At 34.5% G+C, this 20,216-nt stretch overlaps 1 protein-coding gene across 1 annotated transcript in view; it reads right to left on the bottom strand.

The window, feature by feature from the left end:
- Positions 1–20,216, bottom strand: part of KIAA2026 (KIAA2026 ortholog) — an 86,703-nt gene that overhangs the window by 30,789 nt on the left and 35,698 nt on the right. The window contains exons 3-4 of the mRNA XM_011937313.1: positions 15,131–16,548; positions 5,367–5,446 (exon numbers count right to left, since the gene is read on the bottom strand). Of these exons, the coding sequence (XP_011792703.1) occupies positions 5,367–5,446; positions 15,131–16,548 (1,498 nt within the window). The remainder of the gene's footprint in view (positions 1–5,366; positions 5,447–15,130; positions 16,549–20,216) is intronic.

Here is a 20,216-nt window from a genome sequence, read left to right as displayed (position 1 = left end):
TAAATCATTCCTTACTTTATTGATACTGCAAACTAGAAATTATTTGGATAAAAACTCAATAGGTTTGAAAGATATTTACTTGCTCCAAAAAAGGACATAAGGTAACATTAAAAAAATACAAACAACACGGTAGATTGTATTAAAAAGCAAGGCAAAAGGAAAACAATGTAGAAAAGTAAAAATGAAAAAATCCAGACAAAAGGGATCACATTCACTCCTATTCTAATAAAAGATCCTGTAATTTATTATAAAAATTATAAGTAAAATACTAAATGCATGGTATAAATTCAAAATTTATATTGTATTTAAACTAAAATTATAATAGCATCTGCTAAAACTATGCAGATGGAAAAATTCCTTTTTATTTCTTATCATCACCATACCAGCAATAACGACTACTTAAAAACCTGCAAATAAGGATATCACTTGTGATGTGAAAGCCAAATAAGTCTGATAAACAACCATGTGATTAAACACAGGTGTTTCTCTCAATGAACTATATATATTTTTAAGGGAGAACTATATTAATTTTAAGGGAGAATTAAGAACTCCTGCTGTTAAAAGTGAAACAAAAAGCCGAGGTTAAAAATACTCATTTTAACAAGGAGCAATTCAAAATAATGATATAATCAAAAGGTCTTAAATACAGTGAAGCAGTTAAAAAGCTGATTAAACAGAGGTAAAATGACCTAAGATGACACACTGATAGAGGAAACCACAGAGAATCGCTTGAACCAGGGAGTCGGAGATTGCAGTAAGCCAGGATCGTGCCACTGCACTCCAGTCTGGTGGCAGAGTGATCCTCCATCTCAAAACAAACAAACGATGACAACAAAAAAACTAATTTTAATTTTGGTTTCAACTTGTTATGCTGAAGTGCTTTATCTCTTATCCCTTAGTTTCTCCATTGGTTAGATGGAGAAGTACAGTTTTTTCAGAGGTATGTTAAGGATCAGTGAATTTTTGCTTATGTTTGAAAACAATGTTAATATAAGTCTTAGCAGATGGATTCTGGAGTTCTGCAAAGCAGCCTTTAAAATCAATCATGCACATGAAATGGGAGCAAGTGCACATTGCATGAAAGATTTTTTTTGGTTATCAATGAAAATCAGACTTAGGGTAACTAAGGCTGTTAAATTATTTTTAAAACTTATGTTATTGAGACCCAACACATTAGTTTTTAAAAATACTTTCTGTAACTGTCATAATTATGCACAAAAGATAAATCATATAACATTAGATATCTCTCTTAAATGTTAAATGAAAAGACTTTTTAGAAAAAATAACTATTAGAAAAACTGACATTCACTTTTCAGTCTAATAGTCTTTCTTTTATTACAAAACAGGTAAGGAAAAGAGAGTTTTACCAAGTTAACAAAGTCATAAGTAAATGTTAACGTTGATATAAAAACTTAAATCACCAATATCAGTAATTATTACTAAAAAAATCCAATAATTCCCCCTACATGCCAAATATATAATGCATCATAACAATAAAGAAGGTATAAACATAAGTTTTTACTCTCATCAAACATCATGATGCAAATACTATTACTCGGTTTTCCACTTTTCAAATTCTTGTAGGCTTAATCATGTGCCACTTTCATTAAGACCAAATCCAAGATTTATTTCAAGGTTTTAAGTAAATGGAAAGAGTGCTAAGGGTCAATAATAGATGTTTTTATGCCATTTTAAATTGATTTTCCTATTCATAATTCAGTGTTTTTCATCAGAAGCAACTGACCTGCTTATCTGAAAACACAATAAAAATGGCTAAAACAGTAAGCTGTATCATTCAATCCTCACAACAACTCTACAAGGAAGGTACTATTATTACCCCACTGTACAAATGAGAAACTGGAATCAGAGAGAGGTTAAATAGCTTACCCCACAGAGTTAATGAGTGGCAGAGCTGGCATTCAAACCCAAGTAGGTAGCCTGGTTGCAGAACCCTTGTATTTAACCACTATGCAGATTACTGGTACCCACTGAATCAAGGTCTTTGGAGGATGAAACCAACAATCTTCATTTTAAATGAAGGTATCACATTATTTTTATTTGAGAACCACTGACATAACTCTTAGGAAAAAGTGGCACACATTTGGTTAGCCCCTTTACAATATACAGTCGTCCCTCAGTATCCGTGGGGGACTGGTTCCACGACTCACCTCTGAACCCTGTGGATACCAAAGTCCAAGGATGCTTAAGACCTTGATATAAAGTGGTATAGTATCTGCATATAACACATCCTCCCATATACTTTAGGTCATCTCTACATTACTTACAATACCTAATACAACGTAGCTGTGATATAAATTGTTGTTATACCATATTGTTTAGGGAATAATGACAAGAAAAAAAGTCAGTACATGTTCGGTACAGACACATTTAAAAAAATATTTTCAATCCAAGGTTGAATGCACAGATGCAGAACCCACAACCCATAGATATAGAGGGCTGACTGTACACACACACACACTCCCAACCCACCCTGCCACACACACAAATCCAATCCATCATTTGAATGCTCACAGTGGATACTCTAAATAGGAGTGGGATGAGTATTTTCTAACCCTGGGTGCAGATACTAGGTATGTATATAAACATGGATTGTTTCTGAAGCAAATAGGGGGGCAAGTTCAACTTCTAGCTTTAAAAAAAATCAACAAAAACACTGGCAAACTAAAAAGAAGCTGAGGTCAAAATACATTTTTAAAAACTCATTAGGACTTAAAAAACTTCACAATTTAACCCTTTCATTTATCTCTATCTAAGCATGCTTTCTGTCAGTTTAAAGAAGACTGGTCCTTTGGCAAATCGGTCAGGTTTTACAAAACGAATCTATTATCTATCCAAAAACAGGTTCATTGTTCTCAGAAGCAAGATATTTCAGAATGAATAATATGAAAATCTTCTGGCTAAATATTTCTATATTTTTATGTTTAATACTAGAAATGTGACATTTAAAACACCTTGGACAAAACAAATAATTTGCAGAATCTGAGGTGCTAAAATACCGTATCACTAGAACTTTTGGGCAGGGAATAAATTCACTTTATCACATAATAGTCTTCCTACATGTGGAAGACTTTCAAATAAAGTAACATACTACATAAAATTATTTTGAGAGACAAAACTAAGCTTTGCATTTAATAGCAAAGTTTACTAGTGACTAGCACTATCTATTTTATTGATGTACGTATTTGAAGCAAATGATCTGTTTCCCTGTGAGATAGTTGCCAAGTTTCTTTATGAGTAATGCCGTGGCATTCATATTGTAAACTAGGCATAAGAACCACTGTTTTCATGAGACTATTACTCCTTTCTATTCTCTCTCTTTTTCCCTCTCTCTGTTTTCTCTCCCTCTAGGACACCTTGAGAATCAGGAAGAGACTTATTTATTTATTTATTTGTTTAGAAACAGTGTTTCCCTCTTGTAGCCCAGGATGGAGTGCAATGGCGCGATCTTGGCTCACTGTAACTTCTGCCTCCCAGATTCAAGCGATTCTCCTGTCTCAGCCTCTGGGTAGCTGGGATTACAGGCACATGCCACCACACCCAGCTAATGTGTTTTGTATTTTTAGCAGAGACGGGGTTTCATATTGCTCAGGCTGGTCTCGGAACTCCTGACCTTGGGTGATCTCCCTGTCTCAGCCTCCCTAAGTGGCGTGAGCCACTGCGCCTGGCCAAGACTATTTTAAACAGCTCAATCTAGCAAAATATTTTGACCATGACCCATGGTCAGCAACACATTTTACAATGCATGTTCTTGTGTACACACACATAACTGAAACCAAAGTTTCATGAAACGATATATGTGAGTGTACATATTCACACTGCTATATGTAGCACACTTACTATATGTAACTGTGTTGATTTCTAGTTTAATTTTGTTAGCTTAAAAAAGAAACACTGGTCATGCAATCTACTAAAATGATTTCATGCCTCACTAATGAATACTATTGCAATTTAAAAAAACACTGTCTATGCAGCCTGTGCTACTTAATACATGGAAAAGTCTATTCACTAAGATGGGTATAGAGGAAATATTAACAATGGGCCAGATTTGCTCTAACATCTATAATCCCAGGGCTGATGCTTTGAGGATTGAGAAAAAAATAAGTGGGAGAAATAGTAAACACAGGTGTGACATCAGAGGAAGCATGATGATATAATACTAAAGCATTAAAAAATATGTTACAAGAAGCGGTATAAAGGCCTCTAAGTAAACAGTAAAATTGTTATTTTTGTATTGACTATTCTGGAACCAAGGTTATATAATATATAAAAGGATTTTGTAGAAATGTTTGTAATTCATCCTAAAAATACCATTAAAAATATTCTATTCTAAAGTACTAACAGAAAAACATGTCTATTTTTTTAACTGTTGATTTAAAAATGTTAAATTTTTACCAGTTAGTAACTTCCATAAAAACACTCTCCAAAATAGAATTTTTACTGAAAATGAACGTGTCCACATTTTTAGATATATCTATTAAACTCACATTACATATTATCAATATTTTCATGATTATTGTCCCTTTATTTTCATCTCTACTTGAGACTCACAAATTCATTTTAACATCACTTTTATCTTTTGGTCATTAGGTATGAGTTTATAAAACTTTCGAAAATTGACTGGACACATGAATACAAAGACGTTTTTAAAGAAAGTGTTTATTGAAGAAAATACATCTTTTATAAAATAGAAAATGAAAGCATTAATTAGGATAAGATTCTCTGCTCAGTATTAGCTACCAATAAAAAACTCTTCACTTAATCATACGGCAGTAAATAGTTACTTTTTCTTTTCACTTAAATGTTTAAAGACCATTTCAATTAATCTTTACTTAACATTCTCTCTGAAGATCATATACAGCTAACAGTTGAAAGATTTGTTTTCCAAGTTAATAAATATACCATTTATTTCTACAGTGCCCAAATAAATGAAAATGAATTACCTAGGCAATATTACCATCTTCCAATTATGATTTGTTCTTGGAAGAGTTTCATTCACACACTGCTTTTATGCATATAATATACATATACACACACATACATATACTATATAGTGTATATACAGATATATTTTTTCTATTAAACTGCTTCTAGGAAACGTAGTAGAGATTAAGATATAAAAGAGGCTTTTTACTATTAAAAAACAAAAACAGAGGTACAAATTATGAAATACTAGCAGATTAAATCTTGGCTACATCTGCACTTGCAGGGGGAAAAGTCATTGTCAGAAATATTTCATTACAAGTATGTGTGCTACAGTTTCTTGGAATTCAGCCAAACTCTCGAGGAATGATATGAACACTGAAACAAAAAATTTAAAAATTTTGAGACAAAGTTGAAACATTTACCTGAAACTCTGGTACAGTAGATGACTTTGTGACAGTTTTCCTCTTCTTTGTGATTGCTTTTTTAGAGATGGATTTTTTTCCTTTCAAGATTAAAAGAGAAAAGCTTCATAATGCTGTTTATAGCACTTCATTAACAAAAAACAAATTACGCAGAGACTTGAAAGTTAAATTTTAACTAACAGACGGCTGCTAGTGAGTCAAATAAAAATGATGAATCAAAACAAGCCCCAGTAAAAGCAAACATTAAACTATTAACTACTTGTTAACAGACATATTAACAAATGTTGTTTTATTTTTATATGAACCAAACTATTACCATTTCCTAAGTGTTATACAGTAGAATTTATTTCAAGATTAGGCAAAAAAGTCATATTACTACTGCTTAATTAAAATCTACATTTGCAACTTAAAATGAGACTACATAGGGAGAAAAACTTTACCTTTAACATTGACTTCGCAGTCAGGAACTGGTATAAGAACTACAGCTGAAGACTATGGTCTCTAGCCAACCCAATGTGAAAATCCCCTTAGTAGCTTAGGTAACTAAGTTTTTCTACTCCTTTAGCTCTGCACTCTCCTAATAGGCTGCCCTTGGTGGTATCAATACCCAAAGTTTTAAAAGAAGATAAATATCTACCTTTAAAGTGCACCTAGTTGTTTGTGGAACCAGAAACTGCTGGGAAAAATAAACCTCTTATACTTAAAGCCAATTCACATTATACACTGAAATGTATCTACTTTCTGTATCTAACTTGACAAAAAAATATACATACATGCATAAAAATTCTATTTTTAGGCCAGGCGCGATGGTTCACGCCTATAATCCCAGCACTTTGGGAGGCCAAGGCAGGCAGATCACCTGAGGTCAGTTCAAGACCAGCCTGGTCAACACGGTGAAACCCCGTCTCTACTAAATATACAAAAATTAGCCGGGTGTGGTGGCACGTGCCTGTAATCCCAGCTACTCGGGAGCCTGAGACAGGAGAATCATGTGAACCTGGGAGGTGGAGGATGCAGTGAGCCGAGATCGCACCACTGCACCGCAGCCTGGGCAACAAGAGTGAAACTCTGTCTCAAAAAAAAAAAAAAAAAAAAATTTCTATTTTTAGTTAGAAACATATTAAACATTTTCCCTCAATTTGTAATTAGCAAAATCAATTAACAAACTGTTAATTACTCAACAAATACTAGATACAGGACACTGTACAAGTTACAGGAACAAGAAGGAATTAAAACATTATAAAAAAGAAAAATCATATCCTCTAAAAGCTTACAGTCTACATAAGGGCATTAAAAAATATTCAGAAATACTTTTCTGTCATTTTTAGTTCACAACCATTTGCAGACTAAAATCCCCTTAAAAGTCAATACTTTTCTCAAAAGGGAAAATGAGTGAGTACATAAAGTAACTTTGCTGTACATGATCCTAATGCTCCTTTCCAAACATTTTCCTATATAAATACGATCATCTTGCAAGAATATGTCAACTCAACTGACACAATTCCAGTTTATAACTGTGTTTTTTGTATTACTTTTTAATCATATCACAGAACTGTAATTTATAAAATTTCTAACTTTTGGCTCAATAAAATCCATGCATACTATGACTGAACTGCAAATTGTCAGTTGCTGAGGTTCATGGGGGTTTAACTGTCTTATTTTAATAAGTACGATGGGTGTCATTTGACATTTGCTTTTAATTAAATTAAAATAACCCAACATATATTTCTTTATTCACCATTCTTATTTACTTCTGTGCTTACACAGTACCTTATAACAGAAGTAATCACCTACAAAGATAGGTAAGTGGGTGGGCTGCTTAAATAGCAATACTCAGGGAGAAATGATTAAATTCTTGGTATCTCTATAATACAGCTAGTAATTGATTTCTAAACTGAGTGCCATTAAGTATTGCTGAAAGGGGTTCATGAATTTGAATGCCAAGATGCCTTTCCTCTATACACTGCCTTTACCATTTTTTAAAGTTCACAAGAAAAAATGAATGGTCTTGCTGACCTATGTATGGGAAGGTTTTATAAAAACAGTAATTTGAAGGAAATAAAATTATTCCTCAACCTCTCCCCACCAGCCCTACTCTGATTAGCTTAAAAAAAAAAGCCATTTGATTTTGCATTCATTTATAAGCACAACAGAGGTCACCCTTGATAGTGCCATGAATTTCATCTTATTTTTACACAGGCACTAAACACAGGTACTAAATTCTCAGTTAACTCCAGCAGTTACTCTATTTGAATGGACTGAGAAGCTAAGGTGGTTACTTGGTATTTCAGTTCACCATGTCATTAGGATGCTTAAATGTTATTAGGAAACTGGAGATAATGTTAAATATTGGTTATAAGCTTGAGTTTTAGAACTAAACTACCTGGGTTTGAATACCTGCTACAACCACCTACTATTATAGAGGTCATTTTTAATAGCTACACACATGACCTCGAGCAAACTGCTTTATTTCTTTGTGCAGTTTCTTCATCTGTAAAACAGGGATAATAGTATTATCTACTCTGTGAGAATTAAATGGGTTATAACATCCCAAAAGCTTATACTACTGCTAGGCACATGGTAGGTGATCAATAAATGTTAGCTATTGCTTTAGCTTCAGATAAGCTATGGTGAGAAAAGCCTAAACAGAAAATCTTTTAACCTTCTTCAAATTCTTTTTACTTACTCCAGCTCAGTTCTTCTTATGCATATATCCTCTAAACTACCACTCTATTTTGTACACAAATCAATGAATGTTAATAGAATATTATAATTGTCTGTTCTTATGTTTGTCATCCTTACTATAATGTAAATTATTGGTGACAGAAATCACATTTTTCACTTTGTATTTACAGCCTTTAGCACACATAAGTTCTAAGAAGTGATCCCTAAATATAAGAATCCTACTTTTCTCAGAAATGTCACCACCAGTTGGGGGGTAGGAAAAGGGATGCAGGTAATTGTTTACAATTCTGAGGGTCCATTTAAGTCTATTTTATAGTGAAGAAAACATTGACGACAATTTTAAATAAACAAATTACCAACATGACCTAGTAGTGGTAGTAAGAAGATTAACATTTACTGAGAACCTACTATGTGTCAGATACTTAGTAAAGTGGTCTGTATAAATTAACTTATTTATTTCTCAATATAACCCTCCCAGGTAGGTAGTAACTCTACTGTAATAAGGAATAACTGAAGATCAAAAAGATTAATTAACTTACTCATGTGTCACACAGTAAGTAAGTACCACAGTCAGGGATTCTAATTACAAAGTTCAAGCTCCTTCCAGTATGCAATTTTACCGCACAAATATCATAAGTTACCATTTATTGATTCCTACCATGTGCCAGGCTCCATGTGACATACTGTGCATTTGTTATTCTAATTAATCTTAACAATACAGCCAAGTAGGTATTACCTCACTTATCACAGATAAAGAAACAGGCTATAAACAGGTAAAGAAACTGATGGAGGAGCTGTAGCTAATATGCACTAGGAGCATACATGTGAAATTAGGTCTGTCTCACTTCAAAGCTTACTCTTTTTATGGTAAAATATTGTATTCTTTCAAATTTTTGAAAGGGATGTAATCTGCTTCTGCTTGCCTCAGAGCACTCCTTTTGATTAGGGTTGGATGATTTGCACATTTACTGTTTTTTAATACCTTCAGTATATATCCTCAAAAAGACAATTTCAGTATAAATTTTCCTGTATTCTTCAGTAAAAAATCAGCAGTTAAAAAATAAATATTATTTTAAAAATCGAGCATGATATACTACAAAACCACACCTTTATTTGGTAACTTGTTTTTGCTTCAGGACAAAATATATACAGGGGCAAGTTACATACTGCCCCCCAGTGGGCTTCCCTTTCCGTATCACTCAACTTGATCATATCCCAGGTGTTTTACTCCCACTGCCCTAAGTTACCTGGTCATATAAAACAGAATAAAATTCTCAAACCTAAAATTATGCTGAAGTCAGAAGTCAAATTAAAACATACACAGAATTTCAACACCACTCTTGAGCCTAAAACAGGAAGTGTCAACCTGTACCTGGAAAATGCATAAGGAAACATTAATAAACCTTAATAATAAACCTTAGTAATTAATTAATGTTTCAAAAGTATACCCTAATGAAGCTTTCTAAAACACTATGCTTAGAAAAACTTAAGAAAAGAATGCCCAACCTGAGAGGGAAAAATCATAACTAAAGATATATTTTATACTGTAACTGAGGCATAAAACTCTTCTAGAATCTGGAAATATGCCTTTTTAAAAAATGGCATATTTCTTTACACAAGAAGGTGATTTTCATCCCCTTTTCAGTTCCCCTTTCTCAGTTTCTTATTCCTCATCTTTACCCCTCTCCTTCATCTGGTTTTCCTGTCTTCACTCCTCAGACCACTGGGCTACTCATACCCAGACTTCCATTTTAAGCCAAGTGTGGTGGTGCATGCCTGTGATCCCAGCTCGCCTGTGGTCCCAGCTATTTGGGAGGCCGAGGTGAGAGGATGGCTTGCACCTTGGAGTTCGAGGCCAGCCGGGCAACATAGCGAGATCCTGTCTCTCAGGGAGGGAAAAGAGGAAGAAAAAGAAAAAAAAAGGTACTTCAATGCTTTCCTAGATTCAGCCTTTCCATGTTTTAAAATTATCCCAACACATTCACTCCTCCCTCTGTGCTTTCATCTTAGGAATCTTAATAAATAGATGAATACTATATATTAATCATTCTTGCAAGTGAAAACTCAAGGGTATTTGTATTATTAAATAGTGAATCTGCAAAGTGCCTGGGATGTAAAGTCACAGAACTAGAGCCTAAACTTGTCTTTTATTTACTAAACGTGCATGTCTTGAGCTAACTATATTCTAGGAGTTTCTGGAGTTCTATCTCAAGTAAGCAATTTGACCTTAACAAAACAGTTTATTTTCCTTTTATTCTCCTTACCTATAAGCAAATTTCTTATCATACTGGAATTCTTTAACCCTATCACTTAATTCAGTAACTCCTAAACACCCATTTCTTTTAACTTTTAACTGAGAATATTGAATCAGTTGCCAAATTCTGCTACTTATTGCAGCATCTCTCTCAAAATAGAATTTTCTTCTATCATTATGATAGAAAAGTCACATTATCAATCCTTACCTGGATTTAGAATTTTCTCTTGTTAAAGTTATCATCTACCCCTTCATCCTACCCCTGCCAGCTTCTTTTCATAGCTCTTTAATGGTATCCTAATTATCTTGCAAGACCCTTTCTCCTAATCCTGTCACTTACTAGCTCTAGCTGTGTGATCTTGGACAAGTAAATCTCTTTGTATCTCAATTTTTAAAAATCTCTAAAATCTGTAATAACGGGGAATAATAGTAATATTTATTTTTTGAAGTTTTCATGAAGATTAAATGAGATAATATGTATAAAGGCTTAGAACAGTGCCTGGCATACAATAAGCACTCAATGAGTACTAGGTTTTTTAGAGAAAAAGTAGGATTGAAAAAATAAAAGGACATGAAGCACAGTAAATCCTTGCACTCTTATATTTTGAAATCCTCAGCTGGTATGCTAAAACTTTTCTCCATAAGACACATGTAGTTAGGGTCTCTAGTGCTGTCACTATAGAACTACATAATAACCTTTTCACAAATACAGGCCTTGAAATAATCAAACACTGTAGATTACATTACCTTCTCAGTCATTTCCTATAAAGCAGCTCATTACTTTTTACACATCTGATATATCTTATCAATTCTCTTGCACTGGACTCTTGATTCAATCATTTAACATCACCACATGCCTAGAAAGATGACCCAAAAATGACACTCTTCTGTCATTTGAACAGCTTCTAAAACCTCAACTTTTCCACAAAAGCTTTCTTTAATTGTGCTTCTTCCAGTGACACTTCACTTAATTATACCTCTATGCTTTTGCTCGTGTTATTCAACATTTTCCACCTATTCAATCCCCAATATTCTTCAAAGTCCTTCATCCCTTGTAAAACCTTCCCAGACTAGCATAGCACACTGATTTTTTCTCTACTTGACCTTATTGTGTTGTCTTTATCTGTACTTAACTGTTATTCACTTGAGGTCACTGACCACTTTTTAACTTAGTTTTTTCACCTATAAGAGTTTTAAACTTAGTTCTTTCACCTAGAAGAGAATAAGACCACTTGTCTTATCCATTTTAGTCAGTTTAGAGGTGATACCATAAAATGATTTGGGTGAAAATAATGACTATTGGCCGGGCACGGTGCCTCACGCCTGTAATCCCAGCACTTTGGGAGGCCGAGATGGGCGGATCACCTGAGGTGAGGAGTTCGAGACCAGCCTGGCCAACATGGTGAAACCTCATCTCTACTAAAAATACAAAAATTAGCCGGACATGGTGGCACACGCCTATAGTCCCAGCTACTCGGGAGGGTGAGGCAGAAGAACTGCTTGAACCCGGAAGGCAGAGGTTGCAGTGAGCAGAGATCACGCCAATGCACTCCAGCCTGGGCAACAAGAGTAAGACTCCGTCTCAAAAAAAAAAAAAAAAAAAAAAAAAAATTCCAAACAAAACTGGTTGAAAGCATCTTAAAACATCGTAAGCTTTTTGTAATTGTTAATGCATCTGTAATCTTTTTTGTGTTTTTTCAGATTTTATAAAAAGTCCCCTAATTTTTAGAATTTCTAATTCATTTTAGCCAACTCTACTTGCTCTACACAATCTATAATAACAGCACATTATTGAAAACAACCAAAATGTTCAATAAGGAGATTGGTTAAATTAACTGCAAAATACACACAACAGAATCCTACACAGCCATTTAAAATGATGATGCAGGGACCTATTTATTACACAAAGATGTTCATGGTATACTGATAGGTAGGGGAAAAAAGCAGATTGTTAAAATGGTATGTATAGTATAATCCTATATAAACAAATATAGTCTTTGAAAAAGTGTTGAAATAATAAGTAGTTAATAAGTAGTTAATAATAAGTAGTTAGTTTAAGTTACATCTAGGTGAACCATATTACATGTGTTCATTTATTTATTTAGTATATTCCCACACAATGCATCAACCAATCTGCTAAAGTGCCAGGGATGCAAAACTAGAAATAATCCTGTCCCTAAGAATGTTACAGAATAGAGAGAAGACAATCATCCAAAATAACCCAGAAGTAAAGGCAACTATAATAAGTATCATGAAGGAGAAGTGTCTGATGCTATAAGCATGAATAACAGGGAAAACTTTAACAAGTCAAAAGATAATGGGAGGCTTCCTTAAGGAAGTGATAAAAGAATAAACATTTACTAGGTAATGAGGAAAGGGAAAGGGGCTATTCTTTTTGCTTGTCTCTGTATTCTTTAAAGAAAATGGATTGCTTTTATAATAAGAAAAAACAATGAAAGAAAACCAAATGATCTGAGTTTTTTTGCTCTGGGTTTTTTTTACTCTTAAACAGTTATTTTTAATTTATGCCCAGCTAATCTTGCTTGTCTTGCTTAAATGACAAAGTTTTCAGAAACGTTTATATTTTGAAAACAGGTCATCAAGGAAAAATTTCTAATTGCCAGGTCATATTTTTCTTATTCTATGATTGAATAAAAACATAAGATCAAGCATGAGATAATGGACATTATATTGTTTCCATTATCTTCTATTTATTCCATAATGTTTCCAATAGTAAGGAACAGGCCTAAATGAGTAAAAATGAATTCAAAATTTAAAAAGGAGGAAGGAAATCCCAATTCTGAAAAGTAGATTAAAATGCTTAAATGTTACCCAAACTGCCTCAAACTGTGCTAAAATTATCAAGTCATTTTCAACCAAATTGTCTTTGTGCCTTCTACTAAAAATCACCTGCCAATACAATAAGGCTTACTAAATTAAAGCCTGTATTACGTAACATAAAACAGACCAGATTAATTGCATGTAGAACTTAGTCCACCCTAAGTGAAGGTTCATACATCAGTCATAAATGATACAGCTTATCCCAGAGTGTATTCTACAGAATACACAGGTTATTGGTAACTATTACTTGAAAAAAAGCTGTGTTAAAATAAATTTGAAAAAAATACGTTAAAGAAAATCAAGCAGTTTTCTTTTCTTCAAGACTTTCCAGAGTCTTTAATAAACAGGTCCAGAATAACTTAACAAATTAGACGTTCAAAAAGTTTTGAAAACTAAAAGTCTCAAATATAATTTATATGGTAACAAAACCTGACTTGAACTTAAGGTTTTCTAGTCTTTGTTTTATTTAGTCTAATTCATACATTCTTCTGTAGAGATTATATGTTTGATTACAGGAGTAATTCCCACTGGGGATATTCCTTAACCTAAGCCCCAATGGGGATAACTTAAACATTATATACACCATAACACCGTTCTAATATCTGAAGAGTTCTGAATTTCAAAACAAATCTATTATCAGTTTTGCAAAATGAATTGTGAACCTCTACTAAAGCACAATGTGAATCTTTAAGAGGAGTATTTTCCAAACCTATGATGATGGAGCTCACTTTTAAAAAGAGTGAGAAAGTCAAGACTGGATTAAGGTATGCCCCAAACTGATTATGAGGCCAGGATGTCTCACACCTAATAAAGAACAGGGCAAAGCCTCGGATAGACAAGTGGACTGAAAATTACATAAAATAATATTTAATTATTATAACATTTTATGTAACATTGTTACATCAACAAGGAATTCAGTAACTGAGGAAAAAAGGTAATTGGCCGATGTTCACCCAGTATTAACTAGGTAAGCAGACAAAACTGGATCTACCAGATCCAAACATTTTTGTCACTTAAGACCTGACTTTCTAAAATTTGCTCTGAGAATAAAATAAGTATACAAACAAGTGTATTCTTTTCGTCTATTTCAGGCATGTAAGTCTTCTCTCCTCAACTAAGGCTTAGAGTACTTGTTAAATACAATGTATAAATTTGTCTTCCAAGTGTTTCCATTCATTTTTCTAGAACTGGATACAAAACTCCCTCCAATTTTCTCTCGAATTTACAGCAGTGTCTATTTTATAAACCACTTTACTGCCTTTGAGCACATGAATAGCAGTGTAATAAACAATAAAGGATTTTGGGTTACAATTACATTAATATATTATATACTTGAGTTGGGAAGTAGTTCTAATTTTAAAATATTATTTAATATTTTAGAGACTAACATTTTTTTCTTATTTTTTGAGACAGCGTCTCGCTCTGTTGACCAGGCTGGAGTGCAGTGTTATGTAATTTTCTTATATTCCACATATTTTCTTGATATAAAAATATATACTGAAAACAGAGTTCTGAAAAATATATGATTTGGAAAAAAAACAGACTCAGGAAGATAATCTGACTATCCTTGGTTTAAGTAGCTAGTTGCTATGAACTTTAGTCCTGGGAATGTTACTTCCTGAAATCAGTGCTTTTCCTACTACACCGTACTGCCCTACACCTGGGCGGGGAGGGGGGGAACCATTGCATAAGTGATGGGAAAGAAATTGGTTCAGAGAAAGGTAAAAACATAATGCCCAAACATGTTCAACTGAAAATTAAATTCAAACATACTGCATCAGTACTTTTTTTGTTTTAAGTATATAAAACGACATCTACTCTGCCTTTTTAACTCATGGAATATAAAATAAAATTTGACCCTCAAGTATACACGCATGCATACATGTGCATTTCAGTCTCTCAATCAAAGCACCCATGATGAATAATTGAAAAAACAATTTGAATTATACTTAAACATAACTCCCATCCATTTGTGCTAGCTTACCAGATTTGTGCTTCTTGTGTTTTGCTTTTTTTTTGATGATCAATAACTTATTCTGGATCTCAGGTTTGTAAGACTTGAATGCAAGAGAATGAAGACCTTCACGCTTTCTCTGTAAGTTTTCATTCAAAACATCTTTCAATTTCTTTTTTTTCTTTTTCTTCTTTTTTGCCCTCATTTTAGTTAGTTTGAGTTTCTTGTGGCTCTGTAGTGACTGCTCTAATAGAATATCCCTTACGACTTTGTGGCAGTTAATTTCTGGATGATCACTGTGACTTCTATTTACATGTATTTGGCAAGATTTCAGAGTATTTTCTTTTAATGGACTGGGTTCAATCTTTATTCTGGAAGCTTCACCATATTTTTCCTGATTTTCTATAAACCTTATTTCACCTGGACTGAGAGGCTCTCCAAAGCCAGTAACTTCCCCTGGACTCCCTGGTTTCTCTAAATTTTCTTTACAACAATCAGTTTTTTTAATTTCACAAGGCCTGCGAATTCTAATTTCATAGCTGGATTTTACTTCCATTTCAACAGAGATGTCATGATTATCCAAGATCATTTTAGCAGGGCAGCAAGCTGGATCAAAATTATTTTCCTGCTCTTTCTTGAAGGCAGAGGGCATGCTGTCTCTACTACATCTATGTTCTCCATTACTTGTACTAACATAGTCACACTTCAATTTCTCCAATTTAATCCGAGGTACTCTTTGTATTTTAATGGGTGGAACTGGAAATTCTGGGGCCTGAAAGGGTCTCTGTTTATAAATCCGTACGTCTGCACCACAGAACTGTGGAAAATGTACATAAGCATTCTCCAAATAATCATAACCAAGAATAACTTCTCTGCATTCATGGATAGGCTGTCCAAGTACAGCATCTTGAACTTCTTTTTGTGTTTCATACACAAAGTCACAAAGACCCTTAAGTAGCCACACTTTTTGGTAAAAAGGTAGTTCGTGAAAAGGTTTTTCTTCTAATGGATTGACTTCTCCAAGAACTTTAAAAAACTGAGGACACAACCCCAGTTTTTCAGCACAGTTATCAGGATTTTCAGTCTGCCCTACAGCAGTGTACCACTGTTGTACTTTCTGCCTCAGTGCTGCTTCCCAGGTCTTGTAAGGCAAAGTAGGTCTTCGATGTAAGGTAGGTCTGCGATGGGGAGGACTTAATAGAGAAGTCATTATTTTAGATAGGAAAACATTACACTGAGGCATCAGAAGACAACGTTCCAATTCGTAAAAGACTATTTCTGGCAAATTTAGAATTTGTTGAGCTAAACAAAGGAAATGACCAATAGCTGGAATTTCCCACATGGTCTCCATACAAGTTGGAGCTGCTTGAGCTAGAAGTTTTCTTTCCCATTCTTCTATTTCCTTTTGACTAGCTTCTTCTGCTTCTTTTCTTTCCTGCTCCCGAAGCCTAAAGAAATTTAACAAATTATACTATTATTATTTAGAGGGTACCATAAAATGTGAATTTTAAGTATATTTATCTTTAGTCAAAAAGGCAACTAAGCCGGGCGTGGTGGCTCAAGCCTGTAATCCCAGCACTTTGGGAGGCCGAGACGGGTGGATCACGAGGTCAGGAGATCGAGACCATCCTGGCTAACACGGTGAAACCCCGTCTCTACTAAAAATACAAAAAATTAGCCGGGCGAGGTGGCCGGCGCCTGTGGTCCCAGCTACTCGGGAGGCTGAGGCAGGAGAATGGCGTGAACCCAGGAGGCGGAGGTTGCAGTGAGCTGAGATCCGGCCACTGCACTCCAGCCTGGGCGACAGAGCAAGACTCCGTCTCAAAAAAAAAAAAAAAAAAAAAGGCAACTAACTGTCCTAGTTTTATTTATTTATTTATTTATTTGTTTATTTATTTATTTATTTGAGTCTCGCTCTGTCGCCCAGGTTGGAGTGCAGTGGTACAATCTCAGCTCACTGCAACCTCTGCCTCGCAGGTTCAAGCAATTCTCCTGCCTCAGCCTCCCAAGTAGCAGTCACCTGCCACCACGCCCAGTTAACTCTTGTATCTTTTAGTAGAGATGGGGTTTCACCATGTTGGCCAGCCAGGCTGGTCTCAAACTCAGGTGATCCACCTGCCTTGGCCTCCCAAAGTGTTGAGATTTACAGGCACAAGCCACCATGCCCAGCCTGTCCTAGTTTTAAATATCAGTGCAAGGTGTCTCATAAAAGTACCATTTTGCTTTTTTCAGATGAAGAAATACACATATCACTTCACTCTGAATTTGATGGAGGATTCCTGACATAATTATCCTCAAGGTAAATTCTTCAATTTATAATATCAATTACATTTACTAAACGAAAGCACAGAATTTGATTACAATAATTTCTAGAAGTAATATGACTTCATATAAGAGCTGTAAAGATATTTACATCCTTTGACCCCGTAATTCCATTCCTAGAAAATTATACTAAGAAAATAAGTCAAACAGAAGCAAAAAGTTATGCACTTACCAATGTTAACTGGAGTTTTATCATATAAGCAAAACAAAACTATGAAAAAAATTGTTTTAAAATTGGGAAATAAACTTGAAATACTATGTAGCCTTAAAAATTAAAATTATTAATATGTATAAATACAGAAAATGTCAGAATACAACATAGTACTTAATAGTCATAATGAAAATAGGTATATACTGAGCAGGGAGGTGACAGTATTGCAAAAGTAAATAATTTCTAGGTTAATGGGAATATGAGTGCTTTTATCCCCCTTAAGACTCCATCTCAAAAAATAATACTAATGCTAATATAAAATAAAATAAATAAAATATATTACAATAATAGCAGATAAGCTGGGAGAAAAATGATTAAACTGAAAAGGAAGAGACAGACTAAAAAAGCACAAATCAATATATAACATACAACAAATTGATTCGGCTGGGTGTGGTGGCTCACACCTGTAATCCCAGCATTTTGGGAGGCCGAGGTGGGAGGACAGCTTAAGTCCAGGACTTCAAGATCAGCCTAGGCAACACGGTGAGATCTCACCTCTTAAAAAAAAAAAAAAAGGGCCTGTTATGGTGGCACAGGCCTGTGGTCCGAGCTACTTGGGAGGGTGAGGTGGGAAGATCACTTGAGCCCAGGAAGTCAAAGTTGCAGCGACCTGTGTTTATGCCATGGCACTCTAGCCTGGGCAAAAGAGCAAGACCCTGTCTCAAAAAAACCAAAACAAATCAAAAGCAAGGGACAAAAAACAAATTGGAGCTCCAGAAAATAAGAATAGAGAGGCAGGAAGGTAATGGTGATGGTGATAGTTGAAGACACAATGGCTGAGAATTTTCCAGAACTAATGGGCACAAATCTTCATTTCAGAAAGCTCCAAAAAATAAATGAAGAAAGTAAGCCACATTTGGGCACAGGATAAAACAATAATAAAACATCAAAGACAAAAAAAAAAATTCTTACAAGATGCAGAAAAAAGGACAGAGTACATACACAGGAATGACAGACTGAGAGATCTATTAATAGCAACAAAATAAACCAGAAACGACAGAACAGTATCTTTAAAGTGCTGAATTAATATAACTGTCAAACTAGAGTTGCATAACCAGCTAAACTATCATTCATAGATCAAAATAAGTTAAAGCCATTTTCAGTTAGACTGAAATGAAAACTTTCATGTAGTGTCTTCTGCTTCCATCCAAAATGAAGTAACAAAGAATCAAATTTATACTTTCATTTGAACCAACAAAAAAATCCTAATACATGAAATAATGGTTTTCAAGCAAAGGACAGTGATCCATGACACATGAGAAAGAGATGAGGTTAGTCCAAACCTTGTTTCAGTTTATTGCCTTGAAAGAGTATCCAGATCATGATGCAGACAGACAGAGGGTACCTAGGCAAAGCCCAGCAGACTCCCTTAATTGAGAAGAAGCCAAGAGTCCAGAGAGACCAAGGCAACTAGAGTCTGCAGGACATAGTACCTGCACAGTACCAATGAGGAGACAGTTGCATAAAGACAGAATGCTACAGATGTGCAGAGAATCTCCCAGGAGTATTCACAGTACTGATTAGTAGAGGGACAAACTTACAAAATATTAGAGAACATAGTGCCCGTTCCCACTAGCCACACTAGAAAACTAGACTCATAATTCATGGAATATTGTGTAGAATACTCAGGAAGGTCTTACCTTGGTAGTAGAGAATAATTAGACATGGACTAGTGCTCAGGATCCAAATAACAAATCATAAAAGGTCAGAATAATAAAGTTGTTTCCAACTAACTTAACTGCATTCTAGGAAAAAGCTCAAGATTTATAGAGATCCAAAAATATCCAGCGCTCATCAAGGTAAAATTTACAATGTTTGGCATTCAAACCAAGGCTACCAGGCATACAACAATGCAGAAAAATGACCCATGATGAGAAAGATCAACCAAAACTGACCCAGAAATGATACACATATTAGAATTAGCAATAAGGTTATTAAAGTAGTTATTGAAACTATATTCCATTTGGTTAAAAACTTAAGTAGAGATATGAAAGATATAAAAAAGACCCAAAACTTTTGGAGATAAAAACTGCGATGTCTGAGATGAAAATACACAGAATGCGATTTATGACCGATTAGACATGGCAGAAGAAAAGATTAGTGAAGTTGAAGACAGCAATAGAAACTATCCAAAGTGAAATATACAGAAAAAATACTTCTACAGTATATATGTAGAAGAAAAGAGATGATTACAGAAAGAAGTTCGAAAATGTGAGAAGAATTGGGAACAAACTGTTAATCATGGGTAAATATGAATAAAAATTATAATATAAAACCAGTAATGCTTAGTTTAGGGGATAAAAAATGACACAAAGCTAAATTATTAATCAACAGTAACATATGAGATGGACGAGGCAGAAGAGAACAAAATTAAGAAGAGGAAAAGAGCTTCCCTATCAGTAGAAGCAGGTGTAAAAGAATTCCACAGATAAATAGCAATAGATAATGCCAAATGGAAAAATCAAGAAATAGCAACATAGCATTTATTTAAAAATGTGAACATGAGGCCGGGCGCAGTGGCTCAAGCCTGTAATCCCAGCACTTTGGGAGGCCGAGACGGGCGGATCACGAGGTCAGGAGATC

The sequence above is a fragment of the Colobus angolensis genome, unplaced genomic scaffold, assembly GCF_000951035.1.
Source record: "Colobus angolensis palliatus isolate OR3802 unplaced genomic scaffold, Cang.pa_1.0 Scaffold162, whole genome shotgun sequence".
In the NCBI taxonomy this organism is placed as follows: domain Eukaryota; kingdom Metazoa; phylum Chordata; class Mammalia; order Primates; family Cercopithecidae; genus Colobus; species Colobus angolensis.
This window is presented reverse-complemented; position numbering and strand designations above follow the sequence as displayed.